The 26,474-nt window shown below is 46.3% G+C and overlaps 1 protein-coding gene across 2 annotated transcripts in view; it reads right to left on the bottom strand.

Annotated features, from left to right (window-relative positions):
- Positions 1 to 26,474, bottom strand: part of ZMPSTE24 (zinc metallopeptidase STE24) — a 99,821-nt gene that overhangs the window by 7,417 nt on the left and 65,930 nt on the right. For both annotated transcript variants that reach the window (XR_008443094.1, XM_054011790.1), the window contains exons 7-9: positions 12,263 to 12,423; positions 10,379 to 10,483; positions 6,232 to 6,375 (exon numbers count right to left, since the gene is read on the bottom strand). Coding sequence is in view for 1 of the 2 variants with exons in the window: in XM_054011790.1 (XP_053867765.1) it covers positions 6,232 to 6,375; positions 10,379 to 10,483; positions 12,263 to 12,423 (410 nt within the window). In the remaining variant the exon portion in view is untranslated. The remainder of the gene's footprint in view (positions 1 to 6,231; positions 6,376 to 10,378; positions 10,484 to 12,262; positions 12,424 to 26,474) is intronic.

The following is a 26,474-nucleotide window of genomic DNA, read 5'->3' as shown; positions in this document are numbered from 1 at the left end:
AGTGCAGGGTCTGAAGTCCTGACAGATCTGGTACTTGTCCCTCACACAAGTTTCCCCCAAGTATTTTAAGCAGATGGAGTGCGGGTCTCTCATGGGCAGAGGTTTGCCACAGGAGGCATAAGGTTTGAAGCCCAGGGACCAGGGCATGCACAGCTCCTGAGGCAAAGAAGTCCCTTGACAATAGGAACTTACTAACTATATACACTAACACGGATTACAAAACACGATATACACTAAACTATGATAACTGCAAATGAAACACTGAGAAGAAAGACTTGCACGAGCAAAAAGGGTTGTTCCAGCAAACGTCACGGAGGAAAAAAGGAACAGAGGGTGGGGGGCCGGCAGCACCCCTTATACTGGCGCACAAGTGTGTGGCTCCAGAAGCTGCTAGAGCTGGCCCAACGGTGAGGGAAAAATCTCTGGCAACGGTGCACATACACTCTAACATGGAATGGACATGAGCAAGCACCTGAACTCTCTCTTTGTGAAATGCTGTCTAGGGAAGATGTGCTATGATGGCTCCTAGCTCACTGGCTCTCCTGGCCGAAGCAATGCCCACTATAAATGGCCACCTTCATGGACAGTTAGGCCATGGCACATGTTGCCATAAGTTCGAAGGGTAGACCGGTAAGTGTTGACAGGACAAGGTTAAGATTCCACTGAGGAGTAGGTTTAAGAATCAGCAGGAAGGTTCTGATAAAGCCCTTCATAAATATATGAGTTGATAGTGTAAAGATGGAACTCTTCTCCAGAGGGATGAAGGCATTAACCGCTGCTAGATGTACCTGCATTGAACTAAGAGCTAGACATGTATTCTTCAAGAATAGGAGTGCCCATGGTTCCTAGCAAACATTGATGGAGTTGTGCCCAGTCCAAAAAGTGTCTCCATTTGGCTAGGTAGCAGGTTCTAGTAGAATCTTTTCTACTTTGGTTAAGGGTTTCCTGAATGGTGGCAGAGCATGAACATTCTATTTCCAACACCCATCCAAACATCAGACCGTGAGGTGAAGTGAGCATAGGTTGGGGTGCTTGATTTTCCCCTTGTCCTTGGTTAGGAGATCAGGAAATGGGCAGATCCTGATACATTGGTGGGTGGATATCATTAGAAGTTCGGTGAACCAGAACTGTCTGGGCCAGTAGGGTGCTAGGAGAATGATGGTGGCTTTGTTGTGGCGTACTTTCCCTATGACTTGTGGGTGTAGGCAGATGGAAGCAAAGGTGTATCTGGGGCCATCCATCCAAGAAGTAGGAGATCACCACTCTCGGAGTCGTGACCCATTGCTCCCCTGGAACGATATATAGAAAGTATTCTGTTTGGGATGCAAAGAAGTCCCAGAGCAGAATACCTCACTGCGTAAATATCATGGTTAGGACTGTGCATGAATCTGCCATTCGTGGTCTGTAGCGAAACTTCTGCTTCATTTGCTGGAAGGGAGCTGTGAATATCCAGGAGGTAAGCAGCCTGTATCATGATGTGGTTCCTGACACACAAGTTCCAAAGTCTAACAGCTTACAGGTAGCGGGACAAGATCTTGCTCCTCCCTGTTTGTTTATATACACCACCATGATGTTATCATCCAACATTATCTGTACATGGAGCAAGCGTATGAGGAGAAGGAAGGCCTTGCACCCTAGTCAGACTGCCCTCAGTTCCAGTAAGTTTATATGTATCCTGGCTCTTGTGGGTCCAGGTACCCTAAGCAAGGTGGTAGTCCCGATGAGCACCCCACCCCATGAGAGAGGCATCTGTCACAGTTGTGGTCCTGAATGTGGGAGAGCTGAAAGAAGTCCCCACCATGACCTTTTCTGGGTTTGATCACCAAGTGAGGGAGGTGATAACAGTCACCTTGGAGTCAAAGTGATCCCCGTTTGATTGGTAAATCAAGTGGAGCGAAGCTTCCAGACACTGCAAGTGGAATCTGGCGAACTGCATCAGAAAGGTGCATACGGCAATGTGGAGGGAGGAATGCTCTTGCTCCTTTAAAATTTATTGTCCTTGTGGGTGACGATATGGACTTTTCTTCATTTATTCAAATACATAGGGTGCAGGAAGTTGCACAAGAAACCGGCCTAAGTCATACAAGTATGGAAATACCCAGCAATTGATAGCCTGCTGGGCGGCTGCTGCACAGGGAACTTAGGGGAGCGGGGAGCTGATAAGGGGGCTGCTGGTCCACACTGGTTCCAAGCCCCTACCAGCTAGTTCCAACAGGCTGCCCTTTCTGCAAGCAATGGACGAAGCAGGCGGCTGCCAAACAATGTTATAAGGGAGCATTGGGCAAACGTAACAACGAAACAACGTTAACTGGGACGACTTTAAAGTGAGGAGTTACTGTAGTTGGGAATCCCGTATGTCCACGGAAATACAGCTATCTCCTCTGATTCTGAGGACTGCTCCATCGGTAGTGGCAGTACCATTGGTACTGGGGCACTCCTGCCTGATGGTTGGAAATGCAACTGCTCCTCAGACATTGATATAGATTCCTCCTCTGGAGTAAAGACCTCCCTCAGGAGGACAGGGTCAGAAAGGAGTGGAGACTGTGGATAGGAGAGGAATATATCTTCTGGTGTTATGTAAGTCTCTGAACAGCCTGGGGTCCAAGAAGTTCCAGCAGTCATGCCTGAAGGCCCCAACTCATCTGTTGCAGCCGAACGATCATTAGATGAACAAGGTGGTGTTAATGACAGGTCTGGACCAGCACTCGTAGATGGAATTGGCGAGCGTTTGTGCTTATGCTTCGGTATCACAGTCCCCATGGGAAAAAGGTGGATCTCTCCTTTTGCACGTCTTGCCCTCCAACCTGGAGATCTTTGGCAGAGGCAGTTCCATGGGTTCTGAGCACAATGTCTGACCTGACTTGGACCAGCTTGGGGAAGGATTGTGTTTCTTATGGATAGTCCACTGTGGGGATCTATTCTTGTGCCTATGAGAGTATCTTCTACTCTCAAGGGGAGCCATGGAGGAAGAGTCCTGGGGCTTCAGTGTTAGAGGCTCTACTCCAAGGCACATGCTTGGAGGGACATTATTGGTCAGTTGAGGCCAATGGACAGGGAGGTCTCGCTGGCCCGGATCAGAGTGGGGCTTCATAGGTTCCTCCATCAGGTACTTTCTTAGGTGAAGCTCTTAGTCTTCTCGAGTTCTGGTGGAAAGGCTCAAGAGATACTGCACTTAGCAAAGTTGTACACCTCACCCAGACAGTACAGGCACCGTTGATGTTCGTCACGGATGGAGAAGGAACAAGGGCAGGAGATGCAATTCTTGAATTTCCCTCAACTGGGGGGGAGGGGAGGACTACTCTATACTAACTACAAATTTAAACTGCTAAGCTAAGAGGTAAAACTATTTACAAATACTTTCTACTTTACAAGTTATGCACAGAATGGAGGAGGACATGTTTCTGACTCAGGCCATGTGGCAGTAAGAAGGAACTAGAGAGGCATCAATCCGCACTGCCTCTTACACCCTCGGTTGAGAGCATGAGGGGAGCTACTGTGCATGTGTGGATCAACAGACACTGATTTTGAAGAATTTCTGGATTTGGGTGCATGGTGTGCATGCACACCCACATGTGGAATACACATAGGTACCATGACTCAAAGAACTTACTTTGGGGGTAAAGTCTGGACTGATTCAAAGAACCCTAAAGCACAATATATTGCTATTTCAAAGAAAAGTTGCCCACTTCAGACACTACATGCAGAAGTTATAGCCATCATAAAGGCTACTTGGACACAAAGAAAGTGCAAAATCAATTACAGAGGTCTGACTAGTAGTATGGCAATTGTATCTATGATGAGGTTTCATTGTGCCGCTCAGCATTTCCTGAAGATTAATCAGAGATGACTTTCTCAGAAAGCACTTGGGATGAAGAAGAAAAATTCACTTACTCTCCTATTATCAAAAAGAGATTGCTGAGGGCTGTTCCTGGAAAGCAGTTTAAAGTGTAGGGCCAGCAGTTCTTGCAGCTATTCTAGTGCAAGGATTTTTGCCAATTTTGTGTTGATGTTTTTTGCACTGTACCCAGTCACTGAATTTAAACCAGTTTTTGGCATATTCTGCATGAAGAGATTTCCTGGATGCCTGAAGGGTCTCAGTTACTTTAATGAACTTGCCTGTTTCAGGACAGCTAGTTCACAGCGAAAAGGTGAGATGAACAGAGAAAAGGATATTAATACCCATTTGCAAGTACCTAGCTGGGGAACAAATATTTGATAATGGACTCTTATCTAGCAGACAAACGTGTAACATGATTGCACTGGGAGCTCATGTTCAGTTGACTATCCACCATAACCTCCAGAGCTTTTTCAGAGTCACTGTTTGGGCAAAGCCTACATTCTTTGTTCTGAGATGAATATATTTATGTGCTGTTGGAATCTTTATATTTTGATTATATTTACTGTTAGAAAAAACTTCTCCACCATTTCCAACCCCATGAACCTGGCTGCCTTTCCAAATACAGTTTGTGATCCAGAGGCCACACTCACTAACATTACATAAATATAAACACTGATATTCTTAAGGTCAATTTAATGCAAAGTGGGAGCTGAAAGTAGCAAGAGAAGTCAGTAGGGCTTGAGGGGGTGGAGCAAAGAGGCAATTTAAAACTTAACTGCCCTGTTGCCTTTCCCCCACACTAGGGGAGAGAAAGACCAAGGGGATAGTAGGAAGTGAGGCAGGAATGTAGGGAGTTACAAGTTCTGACTGCCTTTGCAGCTCTAGTATCTTACTTCATTCTGGTGGCTGCAAACATAGTGCTCTCCAGAGAAATGACAGTGCAACAAACAAATATCTCCAACAGCCAGAGATGGGACACTAGAAGGGAAGAGCTCTGAGTTACTCCTAGATATCTGGTTGGTGGGTCTTGCCCACATGCTCAGGGTCTCACTGATCGCCAGATTTGGGGTCAGGAGGGAATTTTCCACTAGTTAGATTGGCAGAGACTCTGGGGGAGAGGGGGGTTCACCTTCTTCTGCAGCATGGGTCACTTACTGATTTGAACTATCGTAAATGGTGGATTCTCTGTAACATGAAGTCTTTAAATCAAGGTTTGAGGACTTCACTAACTCAGTTAGAGGTTATGAGACTATTAGAGGAGTGGGTGGGTGAGGTTCTGTGGCCACAATGTGCAGGTCAGAGTAGGTGATCATGATGGTCCCTTCTGGCCTTAAAGTCTAAACAGAAAACAACATAACTCATTGAACTATAAGTAAACATTGAGAGAGAGAGAAAAACAACAGATGGGACAAACAAAAAGCAAACCAGCAGCCATTTTACCAGGGAACATTTTCTTGCAACAGCCCTCAAGTTTCAGAAAGCAAAATCAGTAAAACTGCATTTCTGTACTGATTGTCACAGGAGTCATGGATTCCATGACTTTCAATTTAAAAAAAATATCCCTGGCTTGACGTTTTGGGTGTGTGGCGCTAGATGGATGCAATAGTAACAGCTAGACCTACACGGCTTCCAAGTGAGAGACTGGGATGCAGGGGAAACTAAGACAGCAGGAACTCTTTAAAGCACTAGTGCTTCATCAGGTAGCCACGGGATTGAGTCAGGAATGCAGTAGGTGCTGCAAGGCTGCAATGATGGCCACCAGAGTAGCAATTTTAGAATAGGTTTCAGAGTAGCAGCCGTGTTAGTCTGTATCCGCAAAAAGAAGAACAGGAGTACTTGTGGCACCTTAGAGACTAACAAATTTATTAGAGCATAAGCTTTCGTGGACTACAGCCCACTTCTTCGGATGCATATGCATATCCGAAAGCTTATGCTCTAATAAATTTGTTAGTCTCTAAGGTGCCACAAGTACTCCTGTTCTTAATTTTAGAATAGTCTTAACTGTTAATCAAATGTGAATTGTAAATGTGAATTGTAAATTACTTTTACTGAAAATAAAAACAGGCTATTTTGAATAATGCAACCTGTGCATTGGGATTTTTACTAAAAATTCATGATTTCCTTTTTTACACTTTGACCAGCGGGATCACTTATTTATTATTTGCATTGCAGTAGTGTTTTACACCCTGCAGTCAGAGATTGTGAGGCATATTGCAATTTACCATGACAAATCACTAACCTGAATAAATCAAAGAGAAATAACAATCTAGTCATCAGAAACCTCAAACTATTCCCTGAAATAACAACACATTAGCAAAGTGATTATCAACAAAACTGTATGATATTCAAATGCATATCTTTTTAAGAGGCCATTTAACAAAGCTAAGTTTTACCTCATTATAAGGTGAAAAAATGAATTGGAAAATAATCATCAGTCCTATCAGGGTGGGCTGAGTCTCATAGAAACCAAATGCAGCGAAGAGTTCTTTCTGACCAATTAATACTGCAAACAAAAAGAAGCAGAGGAAGGAGTTCATCTAGAAAGAGAGGAAACAGAATATTCCCATTAATATGATCCTTTCAACTATCCACAAGATTATTGCTTAAATGCTTATTACAGAGGTGCTCAGAAGCAGGGGTCCTGCTGAAAAAACTGTATGTGATCATGTAATTAAACACTGTATCATAATGAATATGCACCAGGGGCCAAATTAAGGTTTCACAGGTAACTTAGTTCTGACATTTCCTAACTTTCAAGTACCTTACTTTGCAACCTTAATAATGTTCTTTTAATGTAGTTTTCTGCGTGTAATTATGAATAAAGTCTGTCCATTATCCCTCTCTTCCAACGACTAGGCTGGCTTTATACAGACATGATGGTAGTATAGAGGCAGTTCCTGTGAAAATTTCTGAAGCAGGATTCTGTAGCAACTTTACAGATCTGTTCAGAGTAAGGGTAGGTCTACACTTACTTCCTGGTTCGGCGGCAGGCAATCGATCTTCTGGGATAGATTTATCGCGTCTTGTCTAGACGCAATAAATCGATCCCGGAAGTGCTCGCCGTCGACGCTGGTACTCCAGCTCGGCGAGAGGAGTACACGGCATTGACGGGGGAGCCTGCCTGCTGCGTCTGGACCCGCGGTAAGTTCGGACTAAAGTACTTCGAATTCAGCTGCGTTATTAACGTAGCTGAATTTGCGTACCTTAGTCCGAAGTGGGGGGTTAGTGTGGACCAGGCCTAAGTGTTATGTGTGTAATGGGCAGCATAGAAGAAGGCACAGAAATGTTTGCATGAAAAATTGACAGTGCGGAAGAAGTGAGGGACTTGTTATAAGAAAGAGCGGAGAAGACATAGGGAGGGACAGATTTGTGAAGGTTCTTAAACAGCAGGTCAAAAAGTTTGAACTTAATACAGTGAAATGGGAGAACCACTGAATAGATTCAAAGAGGGAGGTGATACAGTCCAAGCAATGGTCTGAGGGGATGATCTTAGCAGCTGAATTTGGGCAGGTAGGGAGCAACATGGATATTAAAGTGTGTCATTCTATACCTTGGGGGAGTATCCTGTAACCCCCATATTCCTCATTTATATATAATTGTGATCTTGCATATAAAGTATGCCACGTAAGATATCAGGGGAAAGGTTATGATCTGATGTAAGTCACTGTTCTATTTAAATATGTATATCATTAGTGCATACGAAGTTATGAGATTGTGTTGTATGGTTGTCAGTAAAACATGCTGTAAGATGGGGAAATCGGCCAGATATTAGCTCCCCAGAGACAACAGCAAGGAAAGTAACCAACGCCCAGGCGGGTGCCACAAACAACCATCAATCGCCATAGTCCCGCAAGGGAGTTACAATTCAATGATTCACCTGCATAAGGCCATACGAGGGGAAGTGCTCAACCTTGCTTGGGGACTCAGCAATGCCCACCAGATGTACCTGGACTTTTGTTCTCCAAGCACATGGGACGGACGGTATAAAACAGAACACAGAGGCCCTATGCAGGGCCTTTCTCCTTCCCCCATCTATGCTGCAAGCAACAAGGACATGGAGAAGACTGAAGAGTTCAGCAGTGGAGACTGGCCCAAGTTTAAGGACTGTATATTAAGGACTGCAATATCCAGTGGGGTGAGAAAAACTGCTTAATCTAGATGTTGCCCAGTCTAACAGAGTTAAGGAGTTTAGACTGCGTGCTTATATTTTCTTTTGGTAACTAGCTCTGACTTTTTGCCTATCACTTATAATTACTTAATTTGTTTAACTGTTTATCTTTACCAGTGAGTTTGCCTGAAGAGCAGTGCAAGATGGCATATTCCTGAGGTACAAGGCTGGGAGTTCAGGGGGGATTTGGTTGGTGTCTTTCTCTGCGTGATTCATGAGTGACTCGGAGAATTCATGCAATCTAGCTGGGTGTGGGGCTCCACATGCTGTTGTCCTGAGTGATAACAGGGCCTGGAGGGGTTTGCTGCTTGTCACTAGCAAGGCATTGTGAGAGACAGCCCAGGCTGGAGAGATAAAGGGGCACAGCGGTCCCACAGGCCCAGGCCGCACCCTGGGGATCCCATTACATAAAGAAGTCAGAGAAAAAAGTTACAACAGTCAAGGGAGAGATGATGAGCACCTGGGTGAGAGTTTTAGCTGTGTGGATAAAAATAAAATTCCTGAAAGGAAGAAATGGAGACTGATCCCATGCAGTAACCTGACAGTGACATCATAATGTGGATATGCGGTGACCAAGATAAAGAAAGCAGACAGTGTGCTGCCCCCTGGGATGGGACAGGAGACAATACCAAAGAATGCTCGGGAACCGTCATTTAGACTGCCAGGGAGCAAACACGAGCAATTTTGATGGATTAAGGGATGATTCCAGAATGTTGGGAAGGGAACTCAAGATAGGGTTATTGCTGGGATCTTCAAAGATTTTTTTAGCACCAACAGCAGGTGAAGGAAAGAGATCGATACTGGTAATCAACAGCAGTTTAGAGTGGAATACTGGATATCTTCTATGGAGACAGAAAACTGTTTGAACTAGACAATGCTGGAGCGCAAGGGAAATTTGGGGAATGTTTCTCTAGCTCTTGTGCATTGTCCAGACTGGTTTGCATGAGTAAACTGATTTTGTCAGACCTTGTAGCCGGATGCGGCCCCGTCCATGGCTTGGCTTTTGCCAGGCAGGAGCAGCTCCTGCTCCATGGGAAGGAGGGGCAGCCCATAGGCCCCCCGGCATCTGCTTTTTTAAATGTGTCTGTGTCGACTTCCTGTAATGCCAGCTTCACCTTGCTCTTAAAGTGCGGTTTGCAGTTTTCTGTCTGAACCACAAACAGCAACGGAAGTCCTCGCTGATGTGAGGGGCTTGCTTAAAGCTATACTACCAATTGTATTCATGCTTATGAATATGTAATCAATATGTAAGAAGTGAGTGAGATAGTATGAGTGTAAGAAACCAGTCGCAATGCTTAAACCGAAATATTACCGTGTAAGGATAATGAAGGTGCATACGGGACTGTATATAAACCTATGGCAGTAGTGGCCAGAGAGAGGTAAACCCACAACAGCAAAAACTCAGAAATGAACCAGAAGCAGTAGAGCCCTCTCGCAGACCCGAAGGGGCTTCGGAGACTCTCATCGCCTAGCGGTTCGATCTCTGGGAAGCTGGAACCTGGCCAGTCTGTCACCTAAGATCGAAAGCAACACCTGTGTCTGCAGCTTGTTACCAGTATGCACGGAATGTGTGTGTGAGTATAATTGCGTAAATAAGGGAAGCAAGCAATAAATCAGCCCTCAGTACTACTTCAGTTCGATCTCTGTTTGTGGTTATTTCTTGACTGGTTCCAAGAAAGGGTAACAACCTCACTTCAGAATGGCCCTTTCGTTGCACCCTGTCCAGTCACCTCATTTTGGGGACCATGGGGAAGTGCTCTACTCCCCAAGTGGAAGAGAGTAGAGCACCCTTCTTCTAGAGCATGATGGAAGATGCAACACACACACCCCACTCAGGGAATCCAGAGCTTCAAAAAGATGTAGTCGAGAAATGATTTGGGGAACATGAGAGAAGCTGAGACTTTGGGGGGTAGGGGGATGTTTTGTAGCAAGAGGAGGACTAAAATGGTGGATGTTGTCTCCCTTTGTTTGGATTGTACTAAGGTGTGCGTTCCCTGAGGGTGTGACTGGATGTTCCAGAGAGGAGTTGCCTGCAGGATGCAGAACCCTAGATGGGAATTGTAAACAGGCATCGATCCTCTTCAGATTCAGAAAGAAGTAGGGGAGCCAGACAAATTAGACAGGAGTAAAGTGCTGACGTGGGAACTTGGCCATGGGTTTACCATACTGTCCCCAAATAGCTGAGAAGATGCTAGTGTAGGACATTGGACACAAGGAAATCTGAATGGCCCAAGGGATGCCACAGACCTCCCCTTCCAGAAGAGTTCATTTGCTGCAGGCAGTAGGATTGTGTGTGAACCATGAAATGTGACAATTTTGGATTGCTGAACATAGTAATTGAAAAAATGCTCCACCAACATACTACTATTTACCTGGCTGATGACAATATTTTTGATAGTGTGACCTAGCTTCCAGTGACCCAGTTCATGGCCAAGCACTGCCAAAACTTCTTCATTTTTGCATCCTTGCTTCTTATTCTGTGCAAAACGAGAGAAAAATCTCAAACATCTCACATAACATGAGTAACCAGTTTCCTGCCTGCTGATCTGTCTTCTCCAAACTGCATGGTATGCCAGCTCAGAAAGCAGTTATCTTCCTCTTACACACAGAGGAATACAAGTAAAAACTAACCTCTTGTAATATTCTACCCCTTTTTTATAGGGACTCACTCATAGAAGCTGGACTGAATAGGAGCTGGACTGTGCCTAATAACCATTAATGAAGCTACAAACTTTTCAACAATACTACATAGTTTTATTTACCAGCAGATGGTCCTATCAACATAGACACCCTTTTATACAGAACTTTCATAACATCTCTCCACTTATAATGGAACTGAATGAGTTAAATTAACAATATAATGAATAACCATTGAGCTTTATCTGTTTGGTCTCATTTGCTATGTCTGGGGGCCTTAATATACCTCTAAAATAAAAATTCTGGCCTCCAGGCAAGGAGACAACAAAATGAGCTACTGAAAACCAGGAGACATTATGTAAAAGGAAACTGGACACACAGAGATGGTGCACTGCCCTACCCAGAGTGCTCCACAGAGGAGATAGAAGCAAAAAGAAAAGATTGAGGAAAATTCTTGTTCAGGTAAGAACAGCCATACTGGGTCAAACCAAAGGTCCATCTAGCCCAGTATTCTGTCTTCCAACAGTGGCCTATGTCAGGTGCCCCAGAGGCAATGAACGGAACAGTTGATCCATCCCTTGTCACCCATTCCCAGCTTCTGGCAAACAAAAGCTAGGGACACCATCCCTGCCCATCCTACCTAATGGCCATTGATGGACCTATCCTCCATGAATTTTTCTAGTGGACAGAGAAAGGACTCTCTGCTGCTTGGAAGAAAACTCTGCTGAGCCAGCTACCTTCATAATGCTGAGGATGTCCTGTCCTCTCTCTGCTGGTAGGACACTATCTAGACTGACATACAGGATGGTGGAGAAAATTATCATCGTGCAATCAGTCTTTGTAAAATAAATGTGCTTATACTACTGAAGAACACATCATTTGGAGATATTTAAATGTGTTCTTCCAAACAGTTCAAGTCTGAACTATTTCCCTAAAACTTTTATAACCGGGGCAGACTGAAATCCACTTTTTTGGTTCAAGTCAGTTTTACGAATTCAGTCTAGTGGATTACATTTGCTATCCAGACTTTCTCAGGATGCAGACTTTGTTCTGCAGAACAGGTCTGTTTCTGGCCCCAGAGCTGAAATATAACCAGGAGATCAACCCACTCCCACTCTGCCCCCTGAAGGCCCTTCCTGGATTGAAGTCAGGAATCTTTTTGCCAGTCCCTCAAGACTGGACAGGACAACATGGACTGTGACTGCCTGGAAAAGATTTTTGAATGGGGAGAGAAGTAAATTTATCATGTCTCCAGCTGAAGACAGATACAGGTGAGGGATATACCAAGGTCTAAGGAGGGAAAAAATGGTATAGGAAGGTAGAACCCAGAACTTTTGAGGCGGAAAGAGAGGCCAGCAGAGCTCTCAAGAGGTTTTTAGGAACCTCTAAGCCAAGATTCTTGAGCTCTTGGTGTTGCACCCATCCACAACCTTGGAAAGTGCATTTGTACCAGTGTCTCAGAGAGTCTCTTGTAAATAAATATTGAAGTTTCAAATGCTTTCAAGGTTTTGTTTTTACGGTTTCACAATCCTACAACAGAATATGGAGAAGATGTAAGGGAGAATCTCGCTGGAGGAATCAGGAAAACTACAAGACAGGAGAACAAAAATGAAGCTCACTTTGACTTTGGACTTTGTGTCATCATCTTCACCGTCTTCTCCCTCTGGGTGTTCTTTGTTCAGTGCAGAGTAATCTTCCAGGAGGGTGTCAAACAAAACTATCCGTTTATTCTTGAAGAAGCCATAGAAATAAGCATTGCTATGGGAGGAACGCTTGGAACCTAGTGGGGATGAAAATTCACATTAAAAACATAGGTCAAAGTACTTTGTGTGCATTAAAATCTAATGGTGCAACTTTCTATTTAACAGTCTTTCAAGAGCATTTCCTCTCCACCATGAGGTCAGTAGGCATTGATCCATTGCAAAATGCATTAAATCTCAGGTTGAAGCATATTTTTAGACACCCTATTAGGTTTGTTTAATCTATTACTGTACTACATACATATTGTAGGGATAGATTTCTTTATCTGCAAAACCTATTATAGAGGCATTGTATACAACACAGGTTGTGTTCTGAAAAGGACTTACAACGTGGCATACATTTTTCTCTGTGTGAAAATAGCCTTTAAATGTGAAATTTTATATAGTTTTAGTTTAGCACTATACAAAAATCAATGCATCACATTCAATGGATTAAAAACTAGCCAGCTGATATATCTCAAAAAGTAATTCCATATGGGGAATAGTCATGCAATGGGTACATTTCTATTAGGGCCTTATAAGGATGTGTTCTTGGTCCACTTCTATTTGAAAAGTTTATCAATGATAGGGAAGAAAATATAAATTCCTTGCCAGAAAAGTTTGCAGTTGACACAAAAATTGGTGGAGTGGTAAACAATAAGAAAAAACGATTACTCACCTTTTGTAACTGTTGTTCTTTGAGATGTGTTGTTCATGTCCATTCCAAGCAGGCGTGTGCGCGCCATGTGCACGCCAGCTGGAAGATTTTCCCTTAGCAGCGTCCGTAGGGTCGGCCCTGGCGCCCCCTGGAGTGGCGCCTCCATGGCGCCCTATATAGGAGCCCGCCGACCCTCCACCCCTTCAGTTCCTTCTTGCCAGCACTCCAACAGAGGGGCAGGAGGGTGGGTATTGGAATGGACATGAACAACACATCTTGAAGAACAACTGTTACAAAAAGGTGAGTAACCGTTTTTGCTTCTTTGAGTGATTGTTCATGTCCATTCCAAGCAGGTGACTCACAAACCTGAGTTTAGGCGGTGGGGTCGGAGTTCACTGCGGATTGGAGCACTGCACGGCTGAAGGCTGCATCGTCTCTGGCCTGGTGCATGATGGCATAGTGGGACGTGAATGTATGGATTGAAGACCACGTGGCCTCTCTGCATATTTCCTGTGTCGGGACCTGAGCCAGGAACACCGTGGAGGAGGCCTGTGTTCTTGTGGAGTGGGCTGTGATCGGCGGGGCAGGCACCTTAGCCCGATCGTAGCATTCACGGATGCAGGCCGTGATCTATGAGGAGATATGTTGTGATGAGACGGGGAGCCTCTTCATCCTGTCAGACACAGCAACCAATAGGGGTTGATTTCCTGAACGGTTTGGTTCTTTCAATATAGAATGCCAGGGCCCTGCGAACGTCCAGGGAATGCAGCCTACACTCCGTGCTGGAGGAGTGTGGCTTAGGATAGAACACAGGGAGAAAAATGTCCTGACCCATGTGGAATTGGGAGACCACCTTAGGAAGGAATGCCAGATATGGCCTAAGGTGGACCTTGTCTTTGTGACAAGGGGGGGGAGGGATAGCTCAGTGGTTTGAGCATTGGCCTGCTAAACCCAGGGTTGTGAGTTCAATCCTTGAGGGGGCCACTTGGGAATCTGGGGCAAAATCAGTACTTGGTCCTGCTAGTGAAGGCAGGGGGCTGGACTCGATGACCTTTCAAGGTCCCTTCCAGTTCTAGGAGATGGGATATCTCCATTATTATTATTATTATTATAAAAACAGTGTATGGAGGCTCAGATGTCAGGGCTCTGAGCTCCGATACCCTCCTGGCTGAGGTGATAGCCACGAGGAATGCAACCTTATAGGAGAGATACACTAATGAGCACGTAGCCAGGGGCTCAAAGGGGGCCCCCATGAGGGCAGGAAAGGACTAAATTAAGGTCCCAAGCCGGAAGAGGTTGTCGAGTATGTGGGAAAAGCCTATCCAGGCCCTTGAAGAAGCGCCCGACCAGTGGGTTTGCAAAGACTGAACCACCGTCAGCTCCTGGGTGGAAGGCTGAGATGGCTGCCAAGTGGACCCGAACTGAAGAGAGGGAAAGACCCTGCTGTTTCAGATGAAGAAGGTAGTCAAGGACGAGTGGGATCGGGGCGAGCAATGGAGCCTGTCCCCGCTGTTCTGCCCAGATGGAAAACTGTTTCCACTTGGCTGTGTATGTGGCCCTGGTGGAGGGTTTCCTGCTACCAAGGAGGATTTGTCTAACCTATTGTGAGCCCTGCATTTCCACCGGGTTTAGCCATGGAGCATCCAGGCTGTGAGGTTGAGCGATTCCAGATTCGGGTGCCAGAGGCGGCCTCGATCCTGTATGATCAGGTCCGGGAACAGGGGCAACGCGAGGGGAGCGTGCACCCCCGTTGATATAGAACATTGTTGAGGTACTGTCCATGAGGACTGCAACACACTTGCCTGCCAAGTGAAATTTGAAGGTCAGGCAGGCGAGACGAACCGCCCGTAGCTCCCTGACATTGATGTGCCAGGAGAGGTCCTCTGAGGACCAGAGGCCTTGGGTCCTGAGGTCCCCCAGATGTGCCCTCCACCCCGTATCTGACACGTCTGTCAACCAGGATAGGGATGGCTGAGGGCTAGCGAAGGGTACTCCCACGCAGACCTCCCACGGGTCGAGCTACTACTGGAGGGAATCTAGCACTGTTCAGGGAAGCGTCACCACAGAGTCCAGCGCGTCCCTGGCTGGTCGGTACACAGTCGCTAACCAGGACTGACGACGGCGCAGCCTGAGCCTGGCATGGCGTACCACATAGGTGCACGCTGCCATGTGCCCCAGCAACTTGAGGCAGCTCCTTGTTGAGGTGGTCGGGAAACGCCAGAGACCGAGAATGATGTCGGACATGGACTGAAACTTGGACTCTGGTAGGTACACTCTGGCTTGCATCGAGTCCAGAACTGCCCCTATAAATTCTATCCACTTGACGGGAGACAGGGTAGACTTGGCCTCATTCAGCAGGAGGCTGAGCTCGAGGAAGGTCCATCTGATAAAGACCACCTGAGCCTCCACCTGTGCCTTGGAGCGGCCCTTGATGAGCCAATCGTCTAGGTAGGGAAACACCTGAATCTCGTGGTTGTGCAGGAAGGCTGCTACGACTGCCATGCACTTTGTGAAGACCTTCAGGGCCGCTGACAGGCCGAAAGGCAGAACTGTGAACTGGAGATAGGTGTTGCTCACAACGAATCTGAGGTAATGCCTGGGTTGAGGGATTATCGCGATATGAAAATACGCGTCCTCTCCTGGATCCATGGAGGGAATGATATTAGAAGTTGCTCGTGAGAGGGATCCCTGAAGAGGGACGGGGAGGGGGACTGGTGGGGCAGGAGGGAGGATAATTGGATAGAATATCCCCGCTCTACCGTGCGGAGCACCCAACTGTCCGATGTGATTCAGGACCAGGCTCGATAGAAAGGGGACAGATGTGACAAAAAGGTAGGATTGGTAGGATCCAAAGTCCTGACTGGTAGGTCGTCCTCGACCGCACCATCAAATTTGGGGTTTAGGACCCGACAGAGGCCGCAGCTGGCCAGACGATTGTCCAGCAGGCAATTGTTGCCTTCTCCTGCCGCTTCTACTCTGCCTACGTGAGAGCTCCGGGCAGTTCTGGGGCTGGTTCTGGGGTCGGCTGCGGCCTGAATTCCCTGTGGTGGGTGGCTGGAGTGTGGAGGCCCAGCGAGCGTAAGGTAACTCTTGAGTCCTTTAGGCTATGGAGCCTCTTGTCCGTTTTCTTGGAAAACAGCGTGGGCCCCTCAAAGGGGAGGTCCTGGATGGTCTGTTAGACCTCATGTGGAAGGCCCGAGACCTTAAGCCAGGACCCCCGCTGCATCACCAGACCAGTGGCCAGCATGCGGGAGGCTGCATCCACCGCATCCAGGGCCGCTTGGCGGGATGCGCGCGAGATCAGCTTGCCCTCCTCCACCAGAGCAGAGAATTCTGTTCACGATTCCTGGGGAAGGAGTTCAGCGAACTTGGACAAGGCCGAGCACGTGTTATGGCCATACTGGCTCACTATAGCCTGTTGGTTGCCTATGCATAGTTGGAGACCTCCTCTTGAATACACCTTTCTACCAAAGAGGTCCAACTTTTTGGCCTCCCTGTTCTTTGGTGTGGGCCCTTGAAAGCCCTGACACTCCCTTTGGTTGGCTGCATCCACAACCAGAGAGTCCAGGGGAGGGTGAGTATATGGGTGCTCATGGCCCTTGGAGGGTACAAAGTAGCACCTCTCTGTCTTTTTGGTCATAGGGGCCAAAGAAGCTGGTGTTTGCCAAAGGGTGCGGGACGTGTTGGCTATCGTTTTGATCAATGGTAGGGAGACCCTAGATGGGCCCGAGGGAGCCAGGATGTCCACTAAGGGGTCTACATCCACCTCGACCTCCTCCATCTGGATCGCCAGGCTCTGTGCAGCCCTTTTAAGTAGCTGTTGAAGCACCCGGTTGTCCTCTAGGGCCAGTGCCGCTGAAGTTCCCGCGAGTGCCTTGTCGGGCGAGGAAGAGGAGGAGATCACCTGCAGAGGACCGTCCTCACTACCACCGGCCTCTGCAGGGGCCTGCGGCACACGGTACTCAGGTTGCGTAGCTGGTGCGGATGTAGGCTGCGGCACCGCAACCAGCACCGGGGTTGTCACCAAATGACAAGGGGCACTGGGCGGTGCCTGCGGCGTTGAAGACATGGCCCCCATCGGTGCTGGTGTCTGACTAGGCGGTGCCGGAGTCTGTTGTGGCACACTCCTGTCGGACGGCGGTGCCGGTGGTGGCGGCATCTGCGCCGGAGCCACCGACGTTGAATAAACCGACGCAGACCTGGAGCGTGGACCATGCACCTGTCCCAGGGTCTGTTGGTAAGCCCAGGGAGTCCAGAATGGCCACTGGGAGGGCAGCTGCCACTGCTGCTGCCACGGCGCCAGGTAAGGTTGTTGGCTTGCCTGCGAAGCTGACCTCCTGCTCCTTGATCTACTGGAGTGATATTCTGAAACCGCGGAGGCGGAATCCTATGAAGACCGAAGGGGGCAGTACCCACTGTTGCCAGCGAGCGGTGTCGCGAGGCCGGAGAACGCTTTCTTCACACCGGTACCACCAAAGCGGTGTGGGGTGGGGACTGTGGCGTCATCATGGCCGGCTTGCCCCTTCATTGGATCGGGGATGGGGCCGTCCCTGGCAGCTCTTCTGTCCTGCGCGGGGAGGCCGGCACCGGGAGGCTTAATAAGTCCGAGGCCGCCTCTGGCGTCGAAGGGAGGCGCACATCCTCGCTGAGGTCCAGGGACCCAGATCGGTCCGGACTCCATTGCACCCACACAGGGGCAGGAGTCAACGGGATCATTGGAGGGTGCGGTTGTGGCACGGCTTGTCCACCACACTTGTGGACGCCACTGGCCTTTTAAGGTCCTGGTTGGGGGGGGATCGGCCCCTCACCGGCTTTTGCTTTTTCGCAGGCACCGGAGATGGTGATCGGTGCCGCATGGAGGCCGGTTTTCTATGTCCCGATTCTTAGACTTAAGAGTTCTTAGACCGAGCCTCCTTTCTTGCTAATGGTGCCGGAGTGCTGTGCACCAAGGAAGAGGTGCTGGGTGCCGGGTCGGCAGGCTTGGGGTCTGAGTGTGGCCGCAAGGCCTCCTCCATCAGGAGCATTCTAAGTCTCTGCTCTCTGTCCTTAAGAGTCCTGGGACAGAACCCCTTGCAGATAGTGCACCGGTCTCTTTGGTGGCCTTCTCCGAGGCACCTCAAGCGGGAAGAGTGTGGCTCACTCTTTGGCATAAACTTCCCGCAGTCCGTGCAGAGTTTAAATCCTGAGGACCAGGGCATGCCCCAGGACGGGGCAACGATTAGGTTGGGGGGGAAGCCCCCCAACAGCTATTAACTATCTACAACACTAATAAACTATGTAAAAACGAACTACAAGCACTCAATAGGGCCACTGCTAGGCTTGCTGCGAGAGCGAGCAAAGTTCCAGCTAGCCATCACCGGCGGTAAGAAGGAACTGAAGGGGTGGAGGGTCGGCAGACCCCTATATAGGGCACCATAGAGGCGCCACTCCAGGGGGCACCAGGGTCGAACCTACGGACGCTGCTAAGGGAAAATCTTCCAGCTGGCGTGCATGCGGCGCGCACACACCTGCTTGGAATGGACATGAACAATCACTCGAAGAAGAACGAGTCAGTTCTACTCGGCAACGTGGATTGAATGGAAAGCTGGACTGACTTGAACATGCATTTTAATACAGGTTAATATAAGTCATACATCTAGGAACCAAGAAGTTAGGTCACAGGACAGACAGAAGACCATCCTGAAATGCAGAGACTCTAAAAAGGACTTAGGGGCCATCGTGGAAACCAACGGAATGTGAGCGCTCAGTGAAACATGATGGCTAATGGCATATCTGACAGTTGCATATATAAGAGTCGAACACTGAACTAAAAAATATTAAGGTGTTATTACCACTACATACAGAATTAGTGAGATTGTTTGGAATATTGTGGCCAGTTATGGTGTCCACAGAAGCTACAAGAATGATTTAAGGTCTAGAAAACATGCTTACAGTGAGAGCCTAAAGAAGCTCACGCTATTTAGCTTATTTAAAAATAAACATTAAGAGGTGCCTTGTTTACAGCCTAAGTACATACATAGGAAGAGGATTTCTGATTGTAAAGGGCTCTCTTGTCTAGCAAGCATAACATGATCCAAAGGCTGGAAGCAATAGCTAGATAAGTTCAATCTAAAAAGAAGACATACATTTTTAATGGTGAGAGTAATCAACCATTGGAACAATTTATCAAAGGATGTGGTGGATTCTTAATCACTTGGAGTCTTTAATTACAACTGGATATCTAAAAAATAAGTGCAGGGATCACTGGGTGAAATTCTCAAGCATATGTAATGCAGGAGACCAGACAAGATCATCATCATAGTCCTTTTTTGGCCTTAAAAAATCTATGAATTATGCCCCTTGAATTTTATATAGTTTTTGTTTAGCTCTGTGTAAGAAATATATCTCTTGTTAAAATTTTTCAGGAGAGTTTCTCATGTTTGATTGTTGGTGTGAGTATTTAAAACATTATAATCTATCTTCCAAAAAAACTGGCAGAGGAAAAATCTTGAGCAGATTAGGTACAGATACTTCTGAAAGGAAATATTTATGCATAAAAGACAGTTATAAAGCAAACTCCTGAGCAATGAACAGGAGTTTCAACCAGAGCACTTTCCTTCTAGATGTATAATCCAACTCTGGTAACTATGATAACCAGTGAAAAAACAGTTATTGTGATCTTCAAGGGATGTGCTAAATTTTCCTTCCCTCCTGAAGGGAAAGTTTTCCTTCCTGTGCATAAACTGCAAGTGGCAGCTGCATTGGAAGGAAGTTTGTAATCTTGAAAATACCAAATTTAGAGTCTGACTACATGGATTTTGTGCTACTATAACTATAATCTGTTGGAAACCAGTATAAAGTGATACAATTCCCTAGTATACCAGTGTCAATGTTGTTATATCAATGTAGCTTACTCCTGTACAGGTACAGAAATAAACTATACCAGTATAAGCACCTTCATACTAATATAACTGCATCCACACCATGATGAATGCTGATTTCACTAGTTTTATTATAAAAGGCACACCCCGAACCAAAATAGTTCAAATTGGTACAAAACTATGTGTAGACTCAGCCTTATGTAGCATTAAAGGGGCTGTGATCACAAAATGAAAGAACCACATACTTCTACACAATTAGATGTATCACACTGATCGGAAGTACTTAGTGTGACAACCACAGGAAATATCACTAGGGAATTAACTAGAGCAATGGTAGCGAATTGCAGGGGACAGACCAGACATAACTCAGATCAAAGTGTCACAAACATAACAAACTAAGGTATCACAGAATGTGAAAAGAACAATTTTTTAATTGCTGTGGTAGATACCAATGTTAAGAGCCTGGGCTGAAAGGACTGGAAATTCTTGTGTGAGAGAAAAATTCTTCAATAGTTGCTATTATAGAAATCTGGTGGATGGATGCATATGAATATTTAAATCCCTGGTTACCAACTATTTAAGAAGGAATGGGTGGGTAAAATTATAATACCCAACTCTTATGTAATGTTATCTCTATTTTACAGATGGGGAAACTGAAGAACAGGGAGGTGAAGTGACTTGCCCAAATTGTCCAGTAGCCAAATGGCAGAGCTGGAAATAAAACCCTGGTCGCCTGATTGTTCTAGCCATCAGACCAAACTGCCTGCATAAAAAGTAGCATTACCTGTTTTAGTTACTGCAACTTTGAAACACAGGCTTTTGACTGATTACTGTCCAGTGTTTTAACCGGTAAAGCATAAAATGAGGTACTGGCATTTAACCTGGGTGACACATGAGGATTTAGAAGAAATGGTACTAGAACAAAGTAATAATTTAAAAAGTCACCTGGTCCAGGTGGTATATCCGCTAGTGTGAGGTTTTTACACTCTCCGTGGAAGCATATAGTACTGGCCATTGTTAGAGGCAGGATACTGGACTAGATGGACCTTTAGTTTGAAGAAGAGAAGAGTGAGGGGGGATCTGATAGCAGCCTTCAACAACCTGAAAGGGGGTTCCAAAGAGGATGGAGCTAGGCTGTTCTCAGTGGTGGCAGATGACAGAACAAGGAGCAATGGTCTCAAGTTGCAGTGGGGGAGGTCTAGGTTGGATATTAGGAAAAACTATTTCACTAGGAGGGTGGTGAAGCACTGGAACGGGTTACCTAGGGAGGTTTTTAAAGTTAGAGGTTTAGCATCCTTAGAGGTTTTTAAAGCCTGGCTTGACAAAGCCCTGGCTGGGATGATTTAGTTGGGGTTGGTCCTGCTTTGAGCAGGGGGTTGGACTAGATGACCTCCTGAGGTCTCTTCCAACCCTAATCATCTATGATTCTATGGGTCTGATTTAGAAAGGCAATTCTGGTACTTGTATACATGGAAAATATATCTGATAGTGGAGGGCTCTGCAACCTTGCTGACAAAGGCATAACAAGATGCAATGGCTGGAAGTTGAGGTTAGAGAAATTCAACCTTTAAATTCAGATGCAATGTCCTAACTGGGAGGTTAATTACACATTGGAACAGTTTACGAGGGGAGGTGATGGATTCTACATTGCTTGGAGCCTTTCAGACTAAACTAGATATATTTTTTAAAAATGTACTTTTATCCAGCTTCTGGGAGAAGTTCTGCATCCTGAGTGCTGGGGTTGAGCTGGATAGTTGTGGTGGTCCCATCTGGCCTTGGAAACAGTGAATCTACGAATCCCCTTCATTCCCTTCCTTCATGGGCCTTGGGGATTAACACTTACAGCTCTGCATTAAGATAACGTCTATAATCAAATCTCATGCTTCAAGGCTTCAGATGGTCATCAGCACAGGTCAGGAAGGTATTTCCCCCTGGCTTGCCCCCAGTACACAAGTAGCCAGATGTATTCTCAATCTCTCTTGCTCTCTCTCTCTCTTTTTTTTTTTTTTTTACCTTCCTCTGCAGCATCAAATTGGCCACAGCTGGAATGGAGGCTAGATGTAGTGGGCAGTGCTCTAAGATGGTATAGAGAATCCTCTTTCTAGATGCTTGACTAGTATCTTGCTCACATGCTCAGGGTGATACTGATTGTCAGATCTGGGGTCGGAAAGGAATTTTCATGTGGTCAGTTTGGCAAGGATCTGGGGGAAGAGGTGCATTTTTGTCTCTGCAGCTTGGAGTATGGCTCACCTGCTGTGAACATCTGGGCATGTCTCATCTAATCAATCTCCTGTCACTGCAGGGGTCATGGGCATTGGTGGCACCTTGGTCTCTCCCTGTGGCACACAGTTTAGTCTCCTGAGAACTGAAATGCTTTGGTCTAACTAAAGTCTTTGGACTTAATATAGGGGTATCTTGGTGAAAATTAATGGCCTGTGCTATACAGGAGGTCAGACTAGATGATCTCATTGTCCCTCCTGACCTTAATCTCTATGAAACTAAGAAATGTGTATGTCCCCACGTTTATACTGATGACTCACATCTACCTCTTTACTACAGAACAATCTCCTTCCATCTAAACTAATGTTTCTATCCTCTTTTCTGGAATCTCCTAGTGGACATCAAGCCAGCAACTAAAACTTTACATGGTCAAAACAGAGCTCCTGATCTTTTCCTGGAAGCTCTCCCCTGCACATCTCATCTCTAAATCAGTGAAGAAATGGTACCTTCATCCTTTCTGTCCCTCAAGCCCATAATCCTCAATTCATCTTTAACTCAGTTCTCTTCCACTGTGTCAAGCACAAACTTTTATTCTTAACTACAAAGCCCTTCACAGCAAAGCCTCATCTTCCCTATAATTTTATTGCACTGCTCATCAGGCCAGCCTTGATTGCCTGATCCTGCACCTCTCCTACAAATAAAGGGCTACTCTTCAGCATGGGAGAAGCTTATGCATGATGTCACAAATAATCACAATGGTGCCTTCTGGCTTTATAAATTTATGTAATTAATGCTGCAAAAGAGTTAAGCTGTATGAGACCAGGGACCCTGATTACATTTATACTGGCACACAACCACTTTAGAATAGCTATGTTGACCTGACATAACCCCTCTTCCCCTCATATAGATGCAGCTATATCTACAGAAGAATACTTTTGTTGACATAGTTATTGTCTTTCAGGAATGTGGAGTTTCTATACCAATGGAAAAATCCCTTCTGCCAGTGTAAGCTGCATCTATGCTACAGGGTTATGTTGGCATAGCTACGGTGACATAGTGATACTGCTATAGTCTCCATATTGTAGACATACCCTAAGGCTCCTTTTGCTATTGGGAAACTCAAATGACTGCATTTAAAATATTTTTCCTCTTTTGGATAGTCCACACTGAGGACTAAATCCTTTTTTAATTTGCTACAAACAGAGAATTGTTCAAAAACACTGTTTCATAAATATGTGGAGTAATTTTTGCTAGTTTTAGGAATTACTAAAGCCCAACTGTTGTAAGTGCTCTAAAATCTGTATAGTTACTTGGAATGCCTCATGGGAGTGTGGGGTTTGGTCAGTGCCCCAAATTTGGGATCATTTGAACCAGGGGTTCCCAAGACAGAGTCCCTCCCAAAAAACAGCTTTTCTTAAAGTTCACATATCTAGCAATGAATTTTTGCTCACAGAGATCAAAGCAGAGTTGAGATCACACCAGGGGCTCAGGTGCTTGAGAGTTAGCCACCCACTAGCCCTTTGGGGGGGAAAATCAAATTATAACCTTATTAACTAAAGAGTTTAGTTCTTCTGTTAGGAAAGGCACTCTCTGAAATGCTTGATGGTATGTCAAACAAATTACACCAAGCAAGTGCTGAGAGAGAGGGGCTAACTATCTGGAAAACTAACTCTACACCACAGGACCTGAATGACTCAAGGGAGAATATACCAATTACTGAATCTAAACAGCTTCTAGGTACTGTGAATTCAAATCCAACCCAGGACAGAAATCTGAAATAAAAAGAAAAGGGTCTCCAATCTGTCAAAGGGTTTATTTTAGGGAAATGCAATCTGAATACAGCAGAATATTCAGAAGGTAATTAAACTGTTTTTGAGAAGAAAATAAGTTATATGTGCAAATGTGTAACTTCCCTGGGAGGGAAGCATGATTAGTGGTGGAAGAGTAGGTGGGAATAGGGGGAGAGGGGATTGGGATGCAGTGAGAGGAAGAGAGGTTATTTGGAGGGCGATTAATGGGGGAGGGGGGGCCAGGTAATGGGTGGGACACTGGGATGGGGGTCTTGGCAGTGACAGGACGACTGGGGGAGAATAGGAGCAGAGGCACCTCTCAACCCCACATTACCCACCCATGTTTGCACCCCAATCTGGGGGTCCCCAGACCATCTATGGGGTATGGCCCCTCTTCCTGGCTCCTCTTGTGATCTGGGAAGCCTGCCTTTCTGCGGGGGGGGGGGGGAGTGGGAGAGAAGGAGGTGTATAAGCCCATCTCCCTACCCCCCCCCGTAAACGAGGATCTGTGGGCCCTGCCCTGTTATGGGGGTCTGACTCTCCCTTCTGATCCCCCCATGTGAGCCACGATCTGTGGAAACCTTGCCCCTCTGGGTGAGGAACTTAGAACAGGCACCAAGAACACATGGCTGAAATTGGGAATGCTTGACACAAATTGGAAACCTGCAGTAGGGAGGGGAGAAAATAACACCGACTGACATGAATGCAGCAGTTGATGTTTCAGAGCTACTGTTTCAGGCTATATTCAGCTCCACTGGGTATGCTTTTTCAGCTAAGAACATCTCATTTCTGAGCCTGCTATCCTGCTATTGTGTTCTGGGTGCTAATTGGATCTGAATGGGAGGGTGACCTAGAAATGTTGGCAGGGAATGGTGGGGCAAAGGAAGGAGAAAGACACTCACACCAGTCTTCTCTTAGGGCTTGTCTCCACTGGCACTTTACAGCGCTGCAACTTTCTTGCTCAGGGATGTTAAAAAACACCCTCCTGAGTACTGCAAGTTTCAGTGCTATAAAGTGCCAGTGTAGATAGTGCACCAGCGCTAGGAGCCACGCTCCCAGCACTGGTAGCTATTCCTTTCATGGAGGTGGGTTTTTTAGAGCGCTAGGAGAGCTCTCTCCCAGTGCTATGCTGTGACTACACAAGCCACATTAAACCGCTGCCACGGCAGCGCTTTAACGTTGCCAGTGAAGACGTGCCCTAAGATGCTTAAATCTTTTGGTAAGCACCATATAATAAAACTGTCAAGATTTTGGAACATAAACAATGTCTGAGATTTCTCTCACTGGCCCTGTCAGCTACTACACGCTGCAAACATTTCAAAGCATGACCATCATCCCCATTGCACTATAACAAGATGTACAGGAGGGGGAAAGGAGCAATGAGGAATCATCTAGCAACCAGTGGAAAGATCACTGGACTGTAACCATTTCTAGCTCTGCCACTGGTCTGCTGGGTGACTTTGGGCAAATCACTTCAACTCCGTGCCTCAGTTTCCTGTAAAATCGAGATAATGAAAAGTTCTTTGATATCTAGTGAAGAAAATCATTGTACAAAAGCTAGGTCTTTTGATCAGCAAGTTTGCAGATGACACTAAACTGGGAGGAGTGGTAGATACGTTGGAAGGTAGGGATAGGATACAGAGGGACCTAGACAAATTAGAGGATTGGACCAACAGAAACCTGATGAGGTTCAACAAGGACAACTGCAGAGTCCTGCACTTAGGACAGAAGAATCCCATGCCCTGCTACAGACTAGGGACAGAATGACTAGGCAGCAGTTCTGCAGAAAAGGACCTAGGGGTTACAGAGGACAAGAAGCTGGATATGAGTCAACAGTGTGCCCTTGTTGCCAAGAAGGCTAACGGCATTTTGGGCTGTATAAGTAGGAGCACTGCCAGCAGATCAAGGGGCGTGATCATTCCCCTCTATTCGGCATGGTGAGCCCTCATCTGGAGTACTGTGTCCAGTTTTGGGCCCCACCACTACAAGCAGGATGTGGAAAAATTGGAAAAAGTCCAGCGGAGGGCAACAAAAATGATTAGGGGGCTGGAGCACATGACTTATGAGGAGAGGCTGAGGGAACTAGGATTATTTAGTCTGCAGAAGAGAAGAATGAGGGGGGATTTGATAGCTGCTTTCAACTACCTGAAAGGGGTGGGTTCCAAAGAGGATGGATCTAGACTGTTCTCAGTGGTACCAGATGACAGAACAAGGAGTAATAGTCTCAAGTTGCAGTGGGGGAGGTTTAGGTTGGACATTAGGAAAAACTTTTTCTCTAGGAGGGTGGTGAAGCACTGGAATGGGTTACCTAGGGAGGTGGTGAAATCTCCTTCCTTAGAGGTTTTTACGGCCAGGCTTGACAAAGCCCTGGCTGGGATGATTTAGTTGAGGATTGGTCCTGCTTTGAGCAGGGGGTTGGACTAGATGACCTCCTGAGGTCCCTTCCAACCCTGATATTCTATGATTCTAAGATGATTCTGTGATTATTACCTAGCCCAGTAGCATATCAACTGCAAACCTAGGTAAGAGGCAAAACTAGCTAAATGGCCACTGCTCCTACCAAA

The sequence above is a fragment of the Malaclemys terrapin genome, chromosome 22 (assembly GCF_027887155.1).
Source record: "Malaclemys terrapin pileata isolate rMalTer1 chromosome 22, rMalTer1.hap1, whole genome shotgun sequence".
In the NCBI taxonomy this organism is placed as follows: Eukaryota; Metazoa; Chordata; order Testudines; family Emydidae; genus Malaclemys; species Malaclemys terrapin.
The sequence above is the reverse complement of the archived record's forward strand: the minus strand, read 5'-3'. Positions and strand labels throughout refer to the sequence as shown.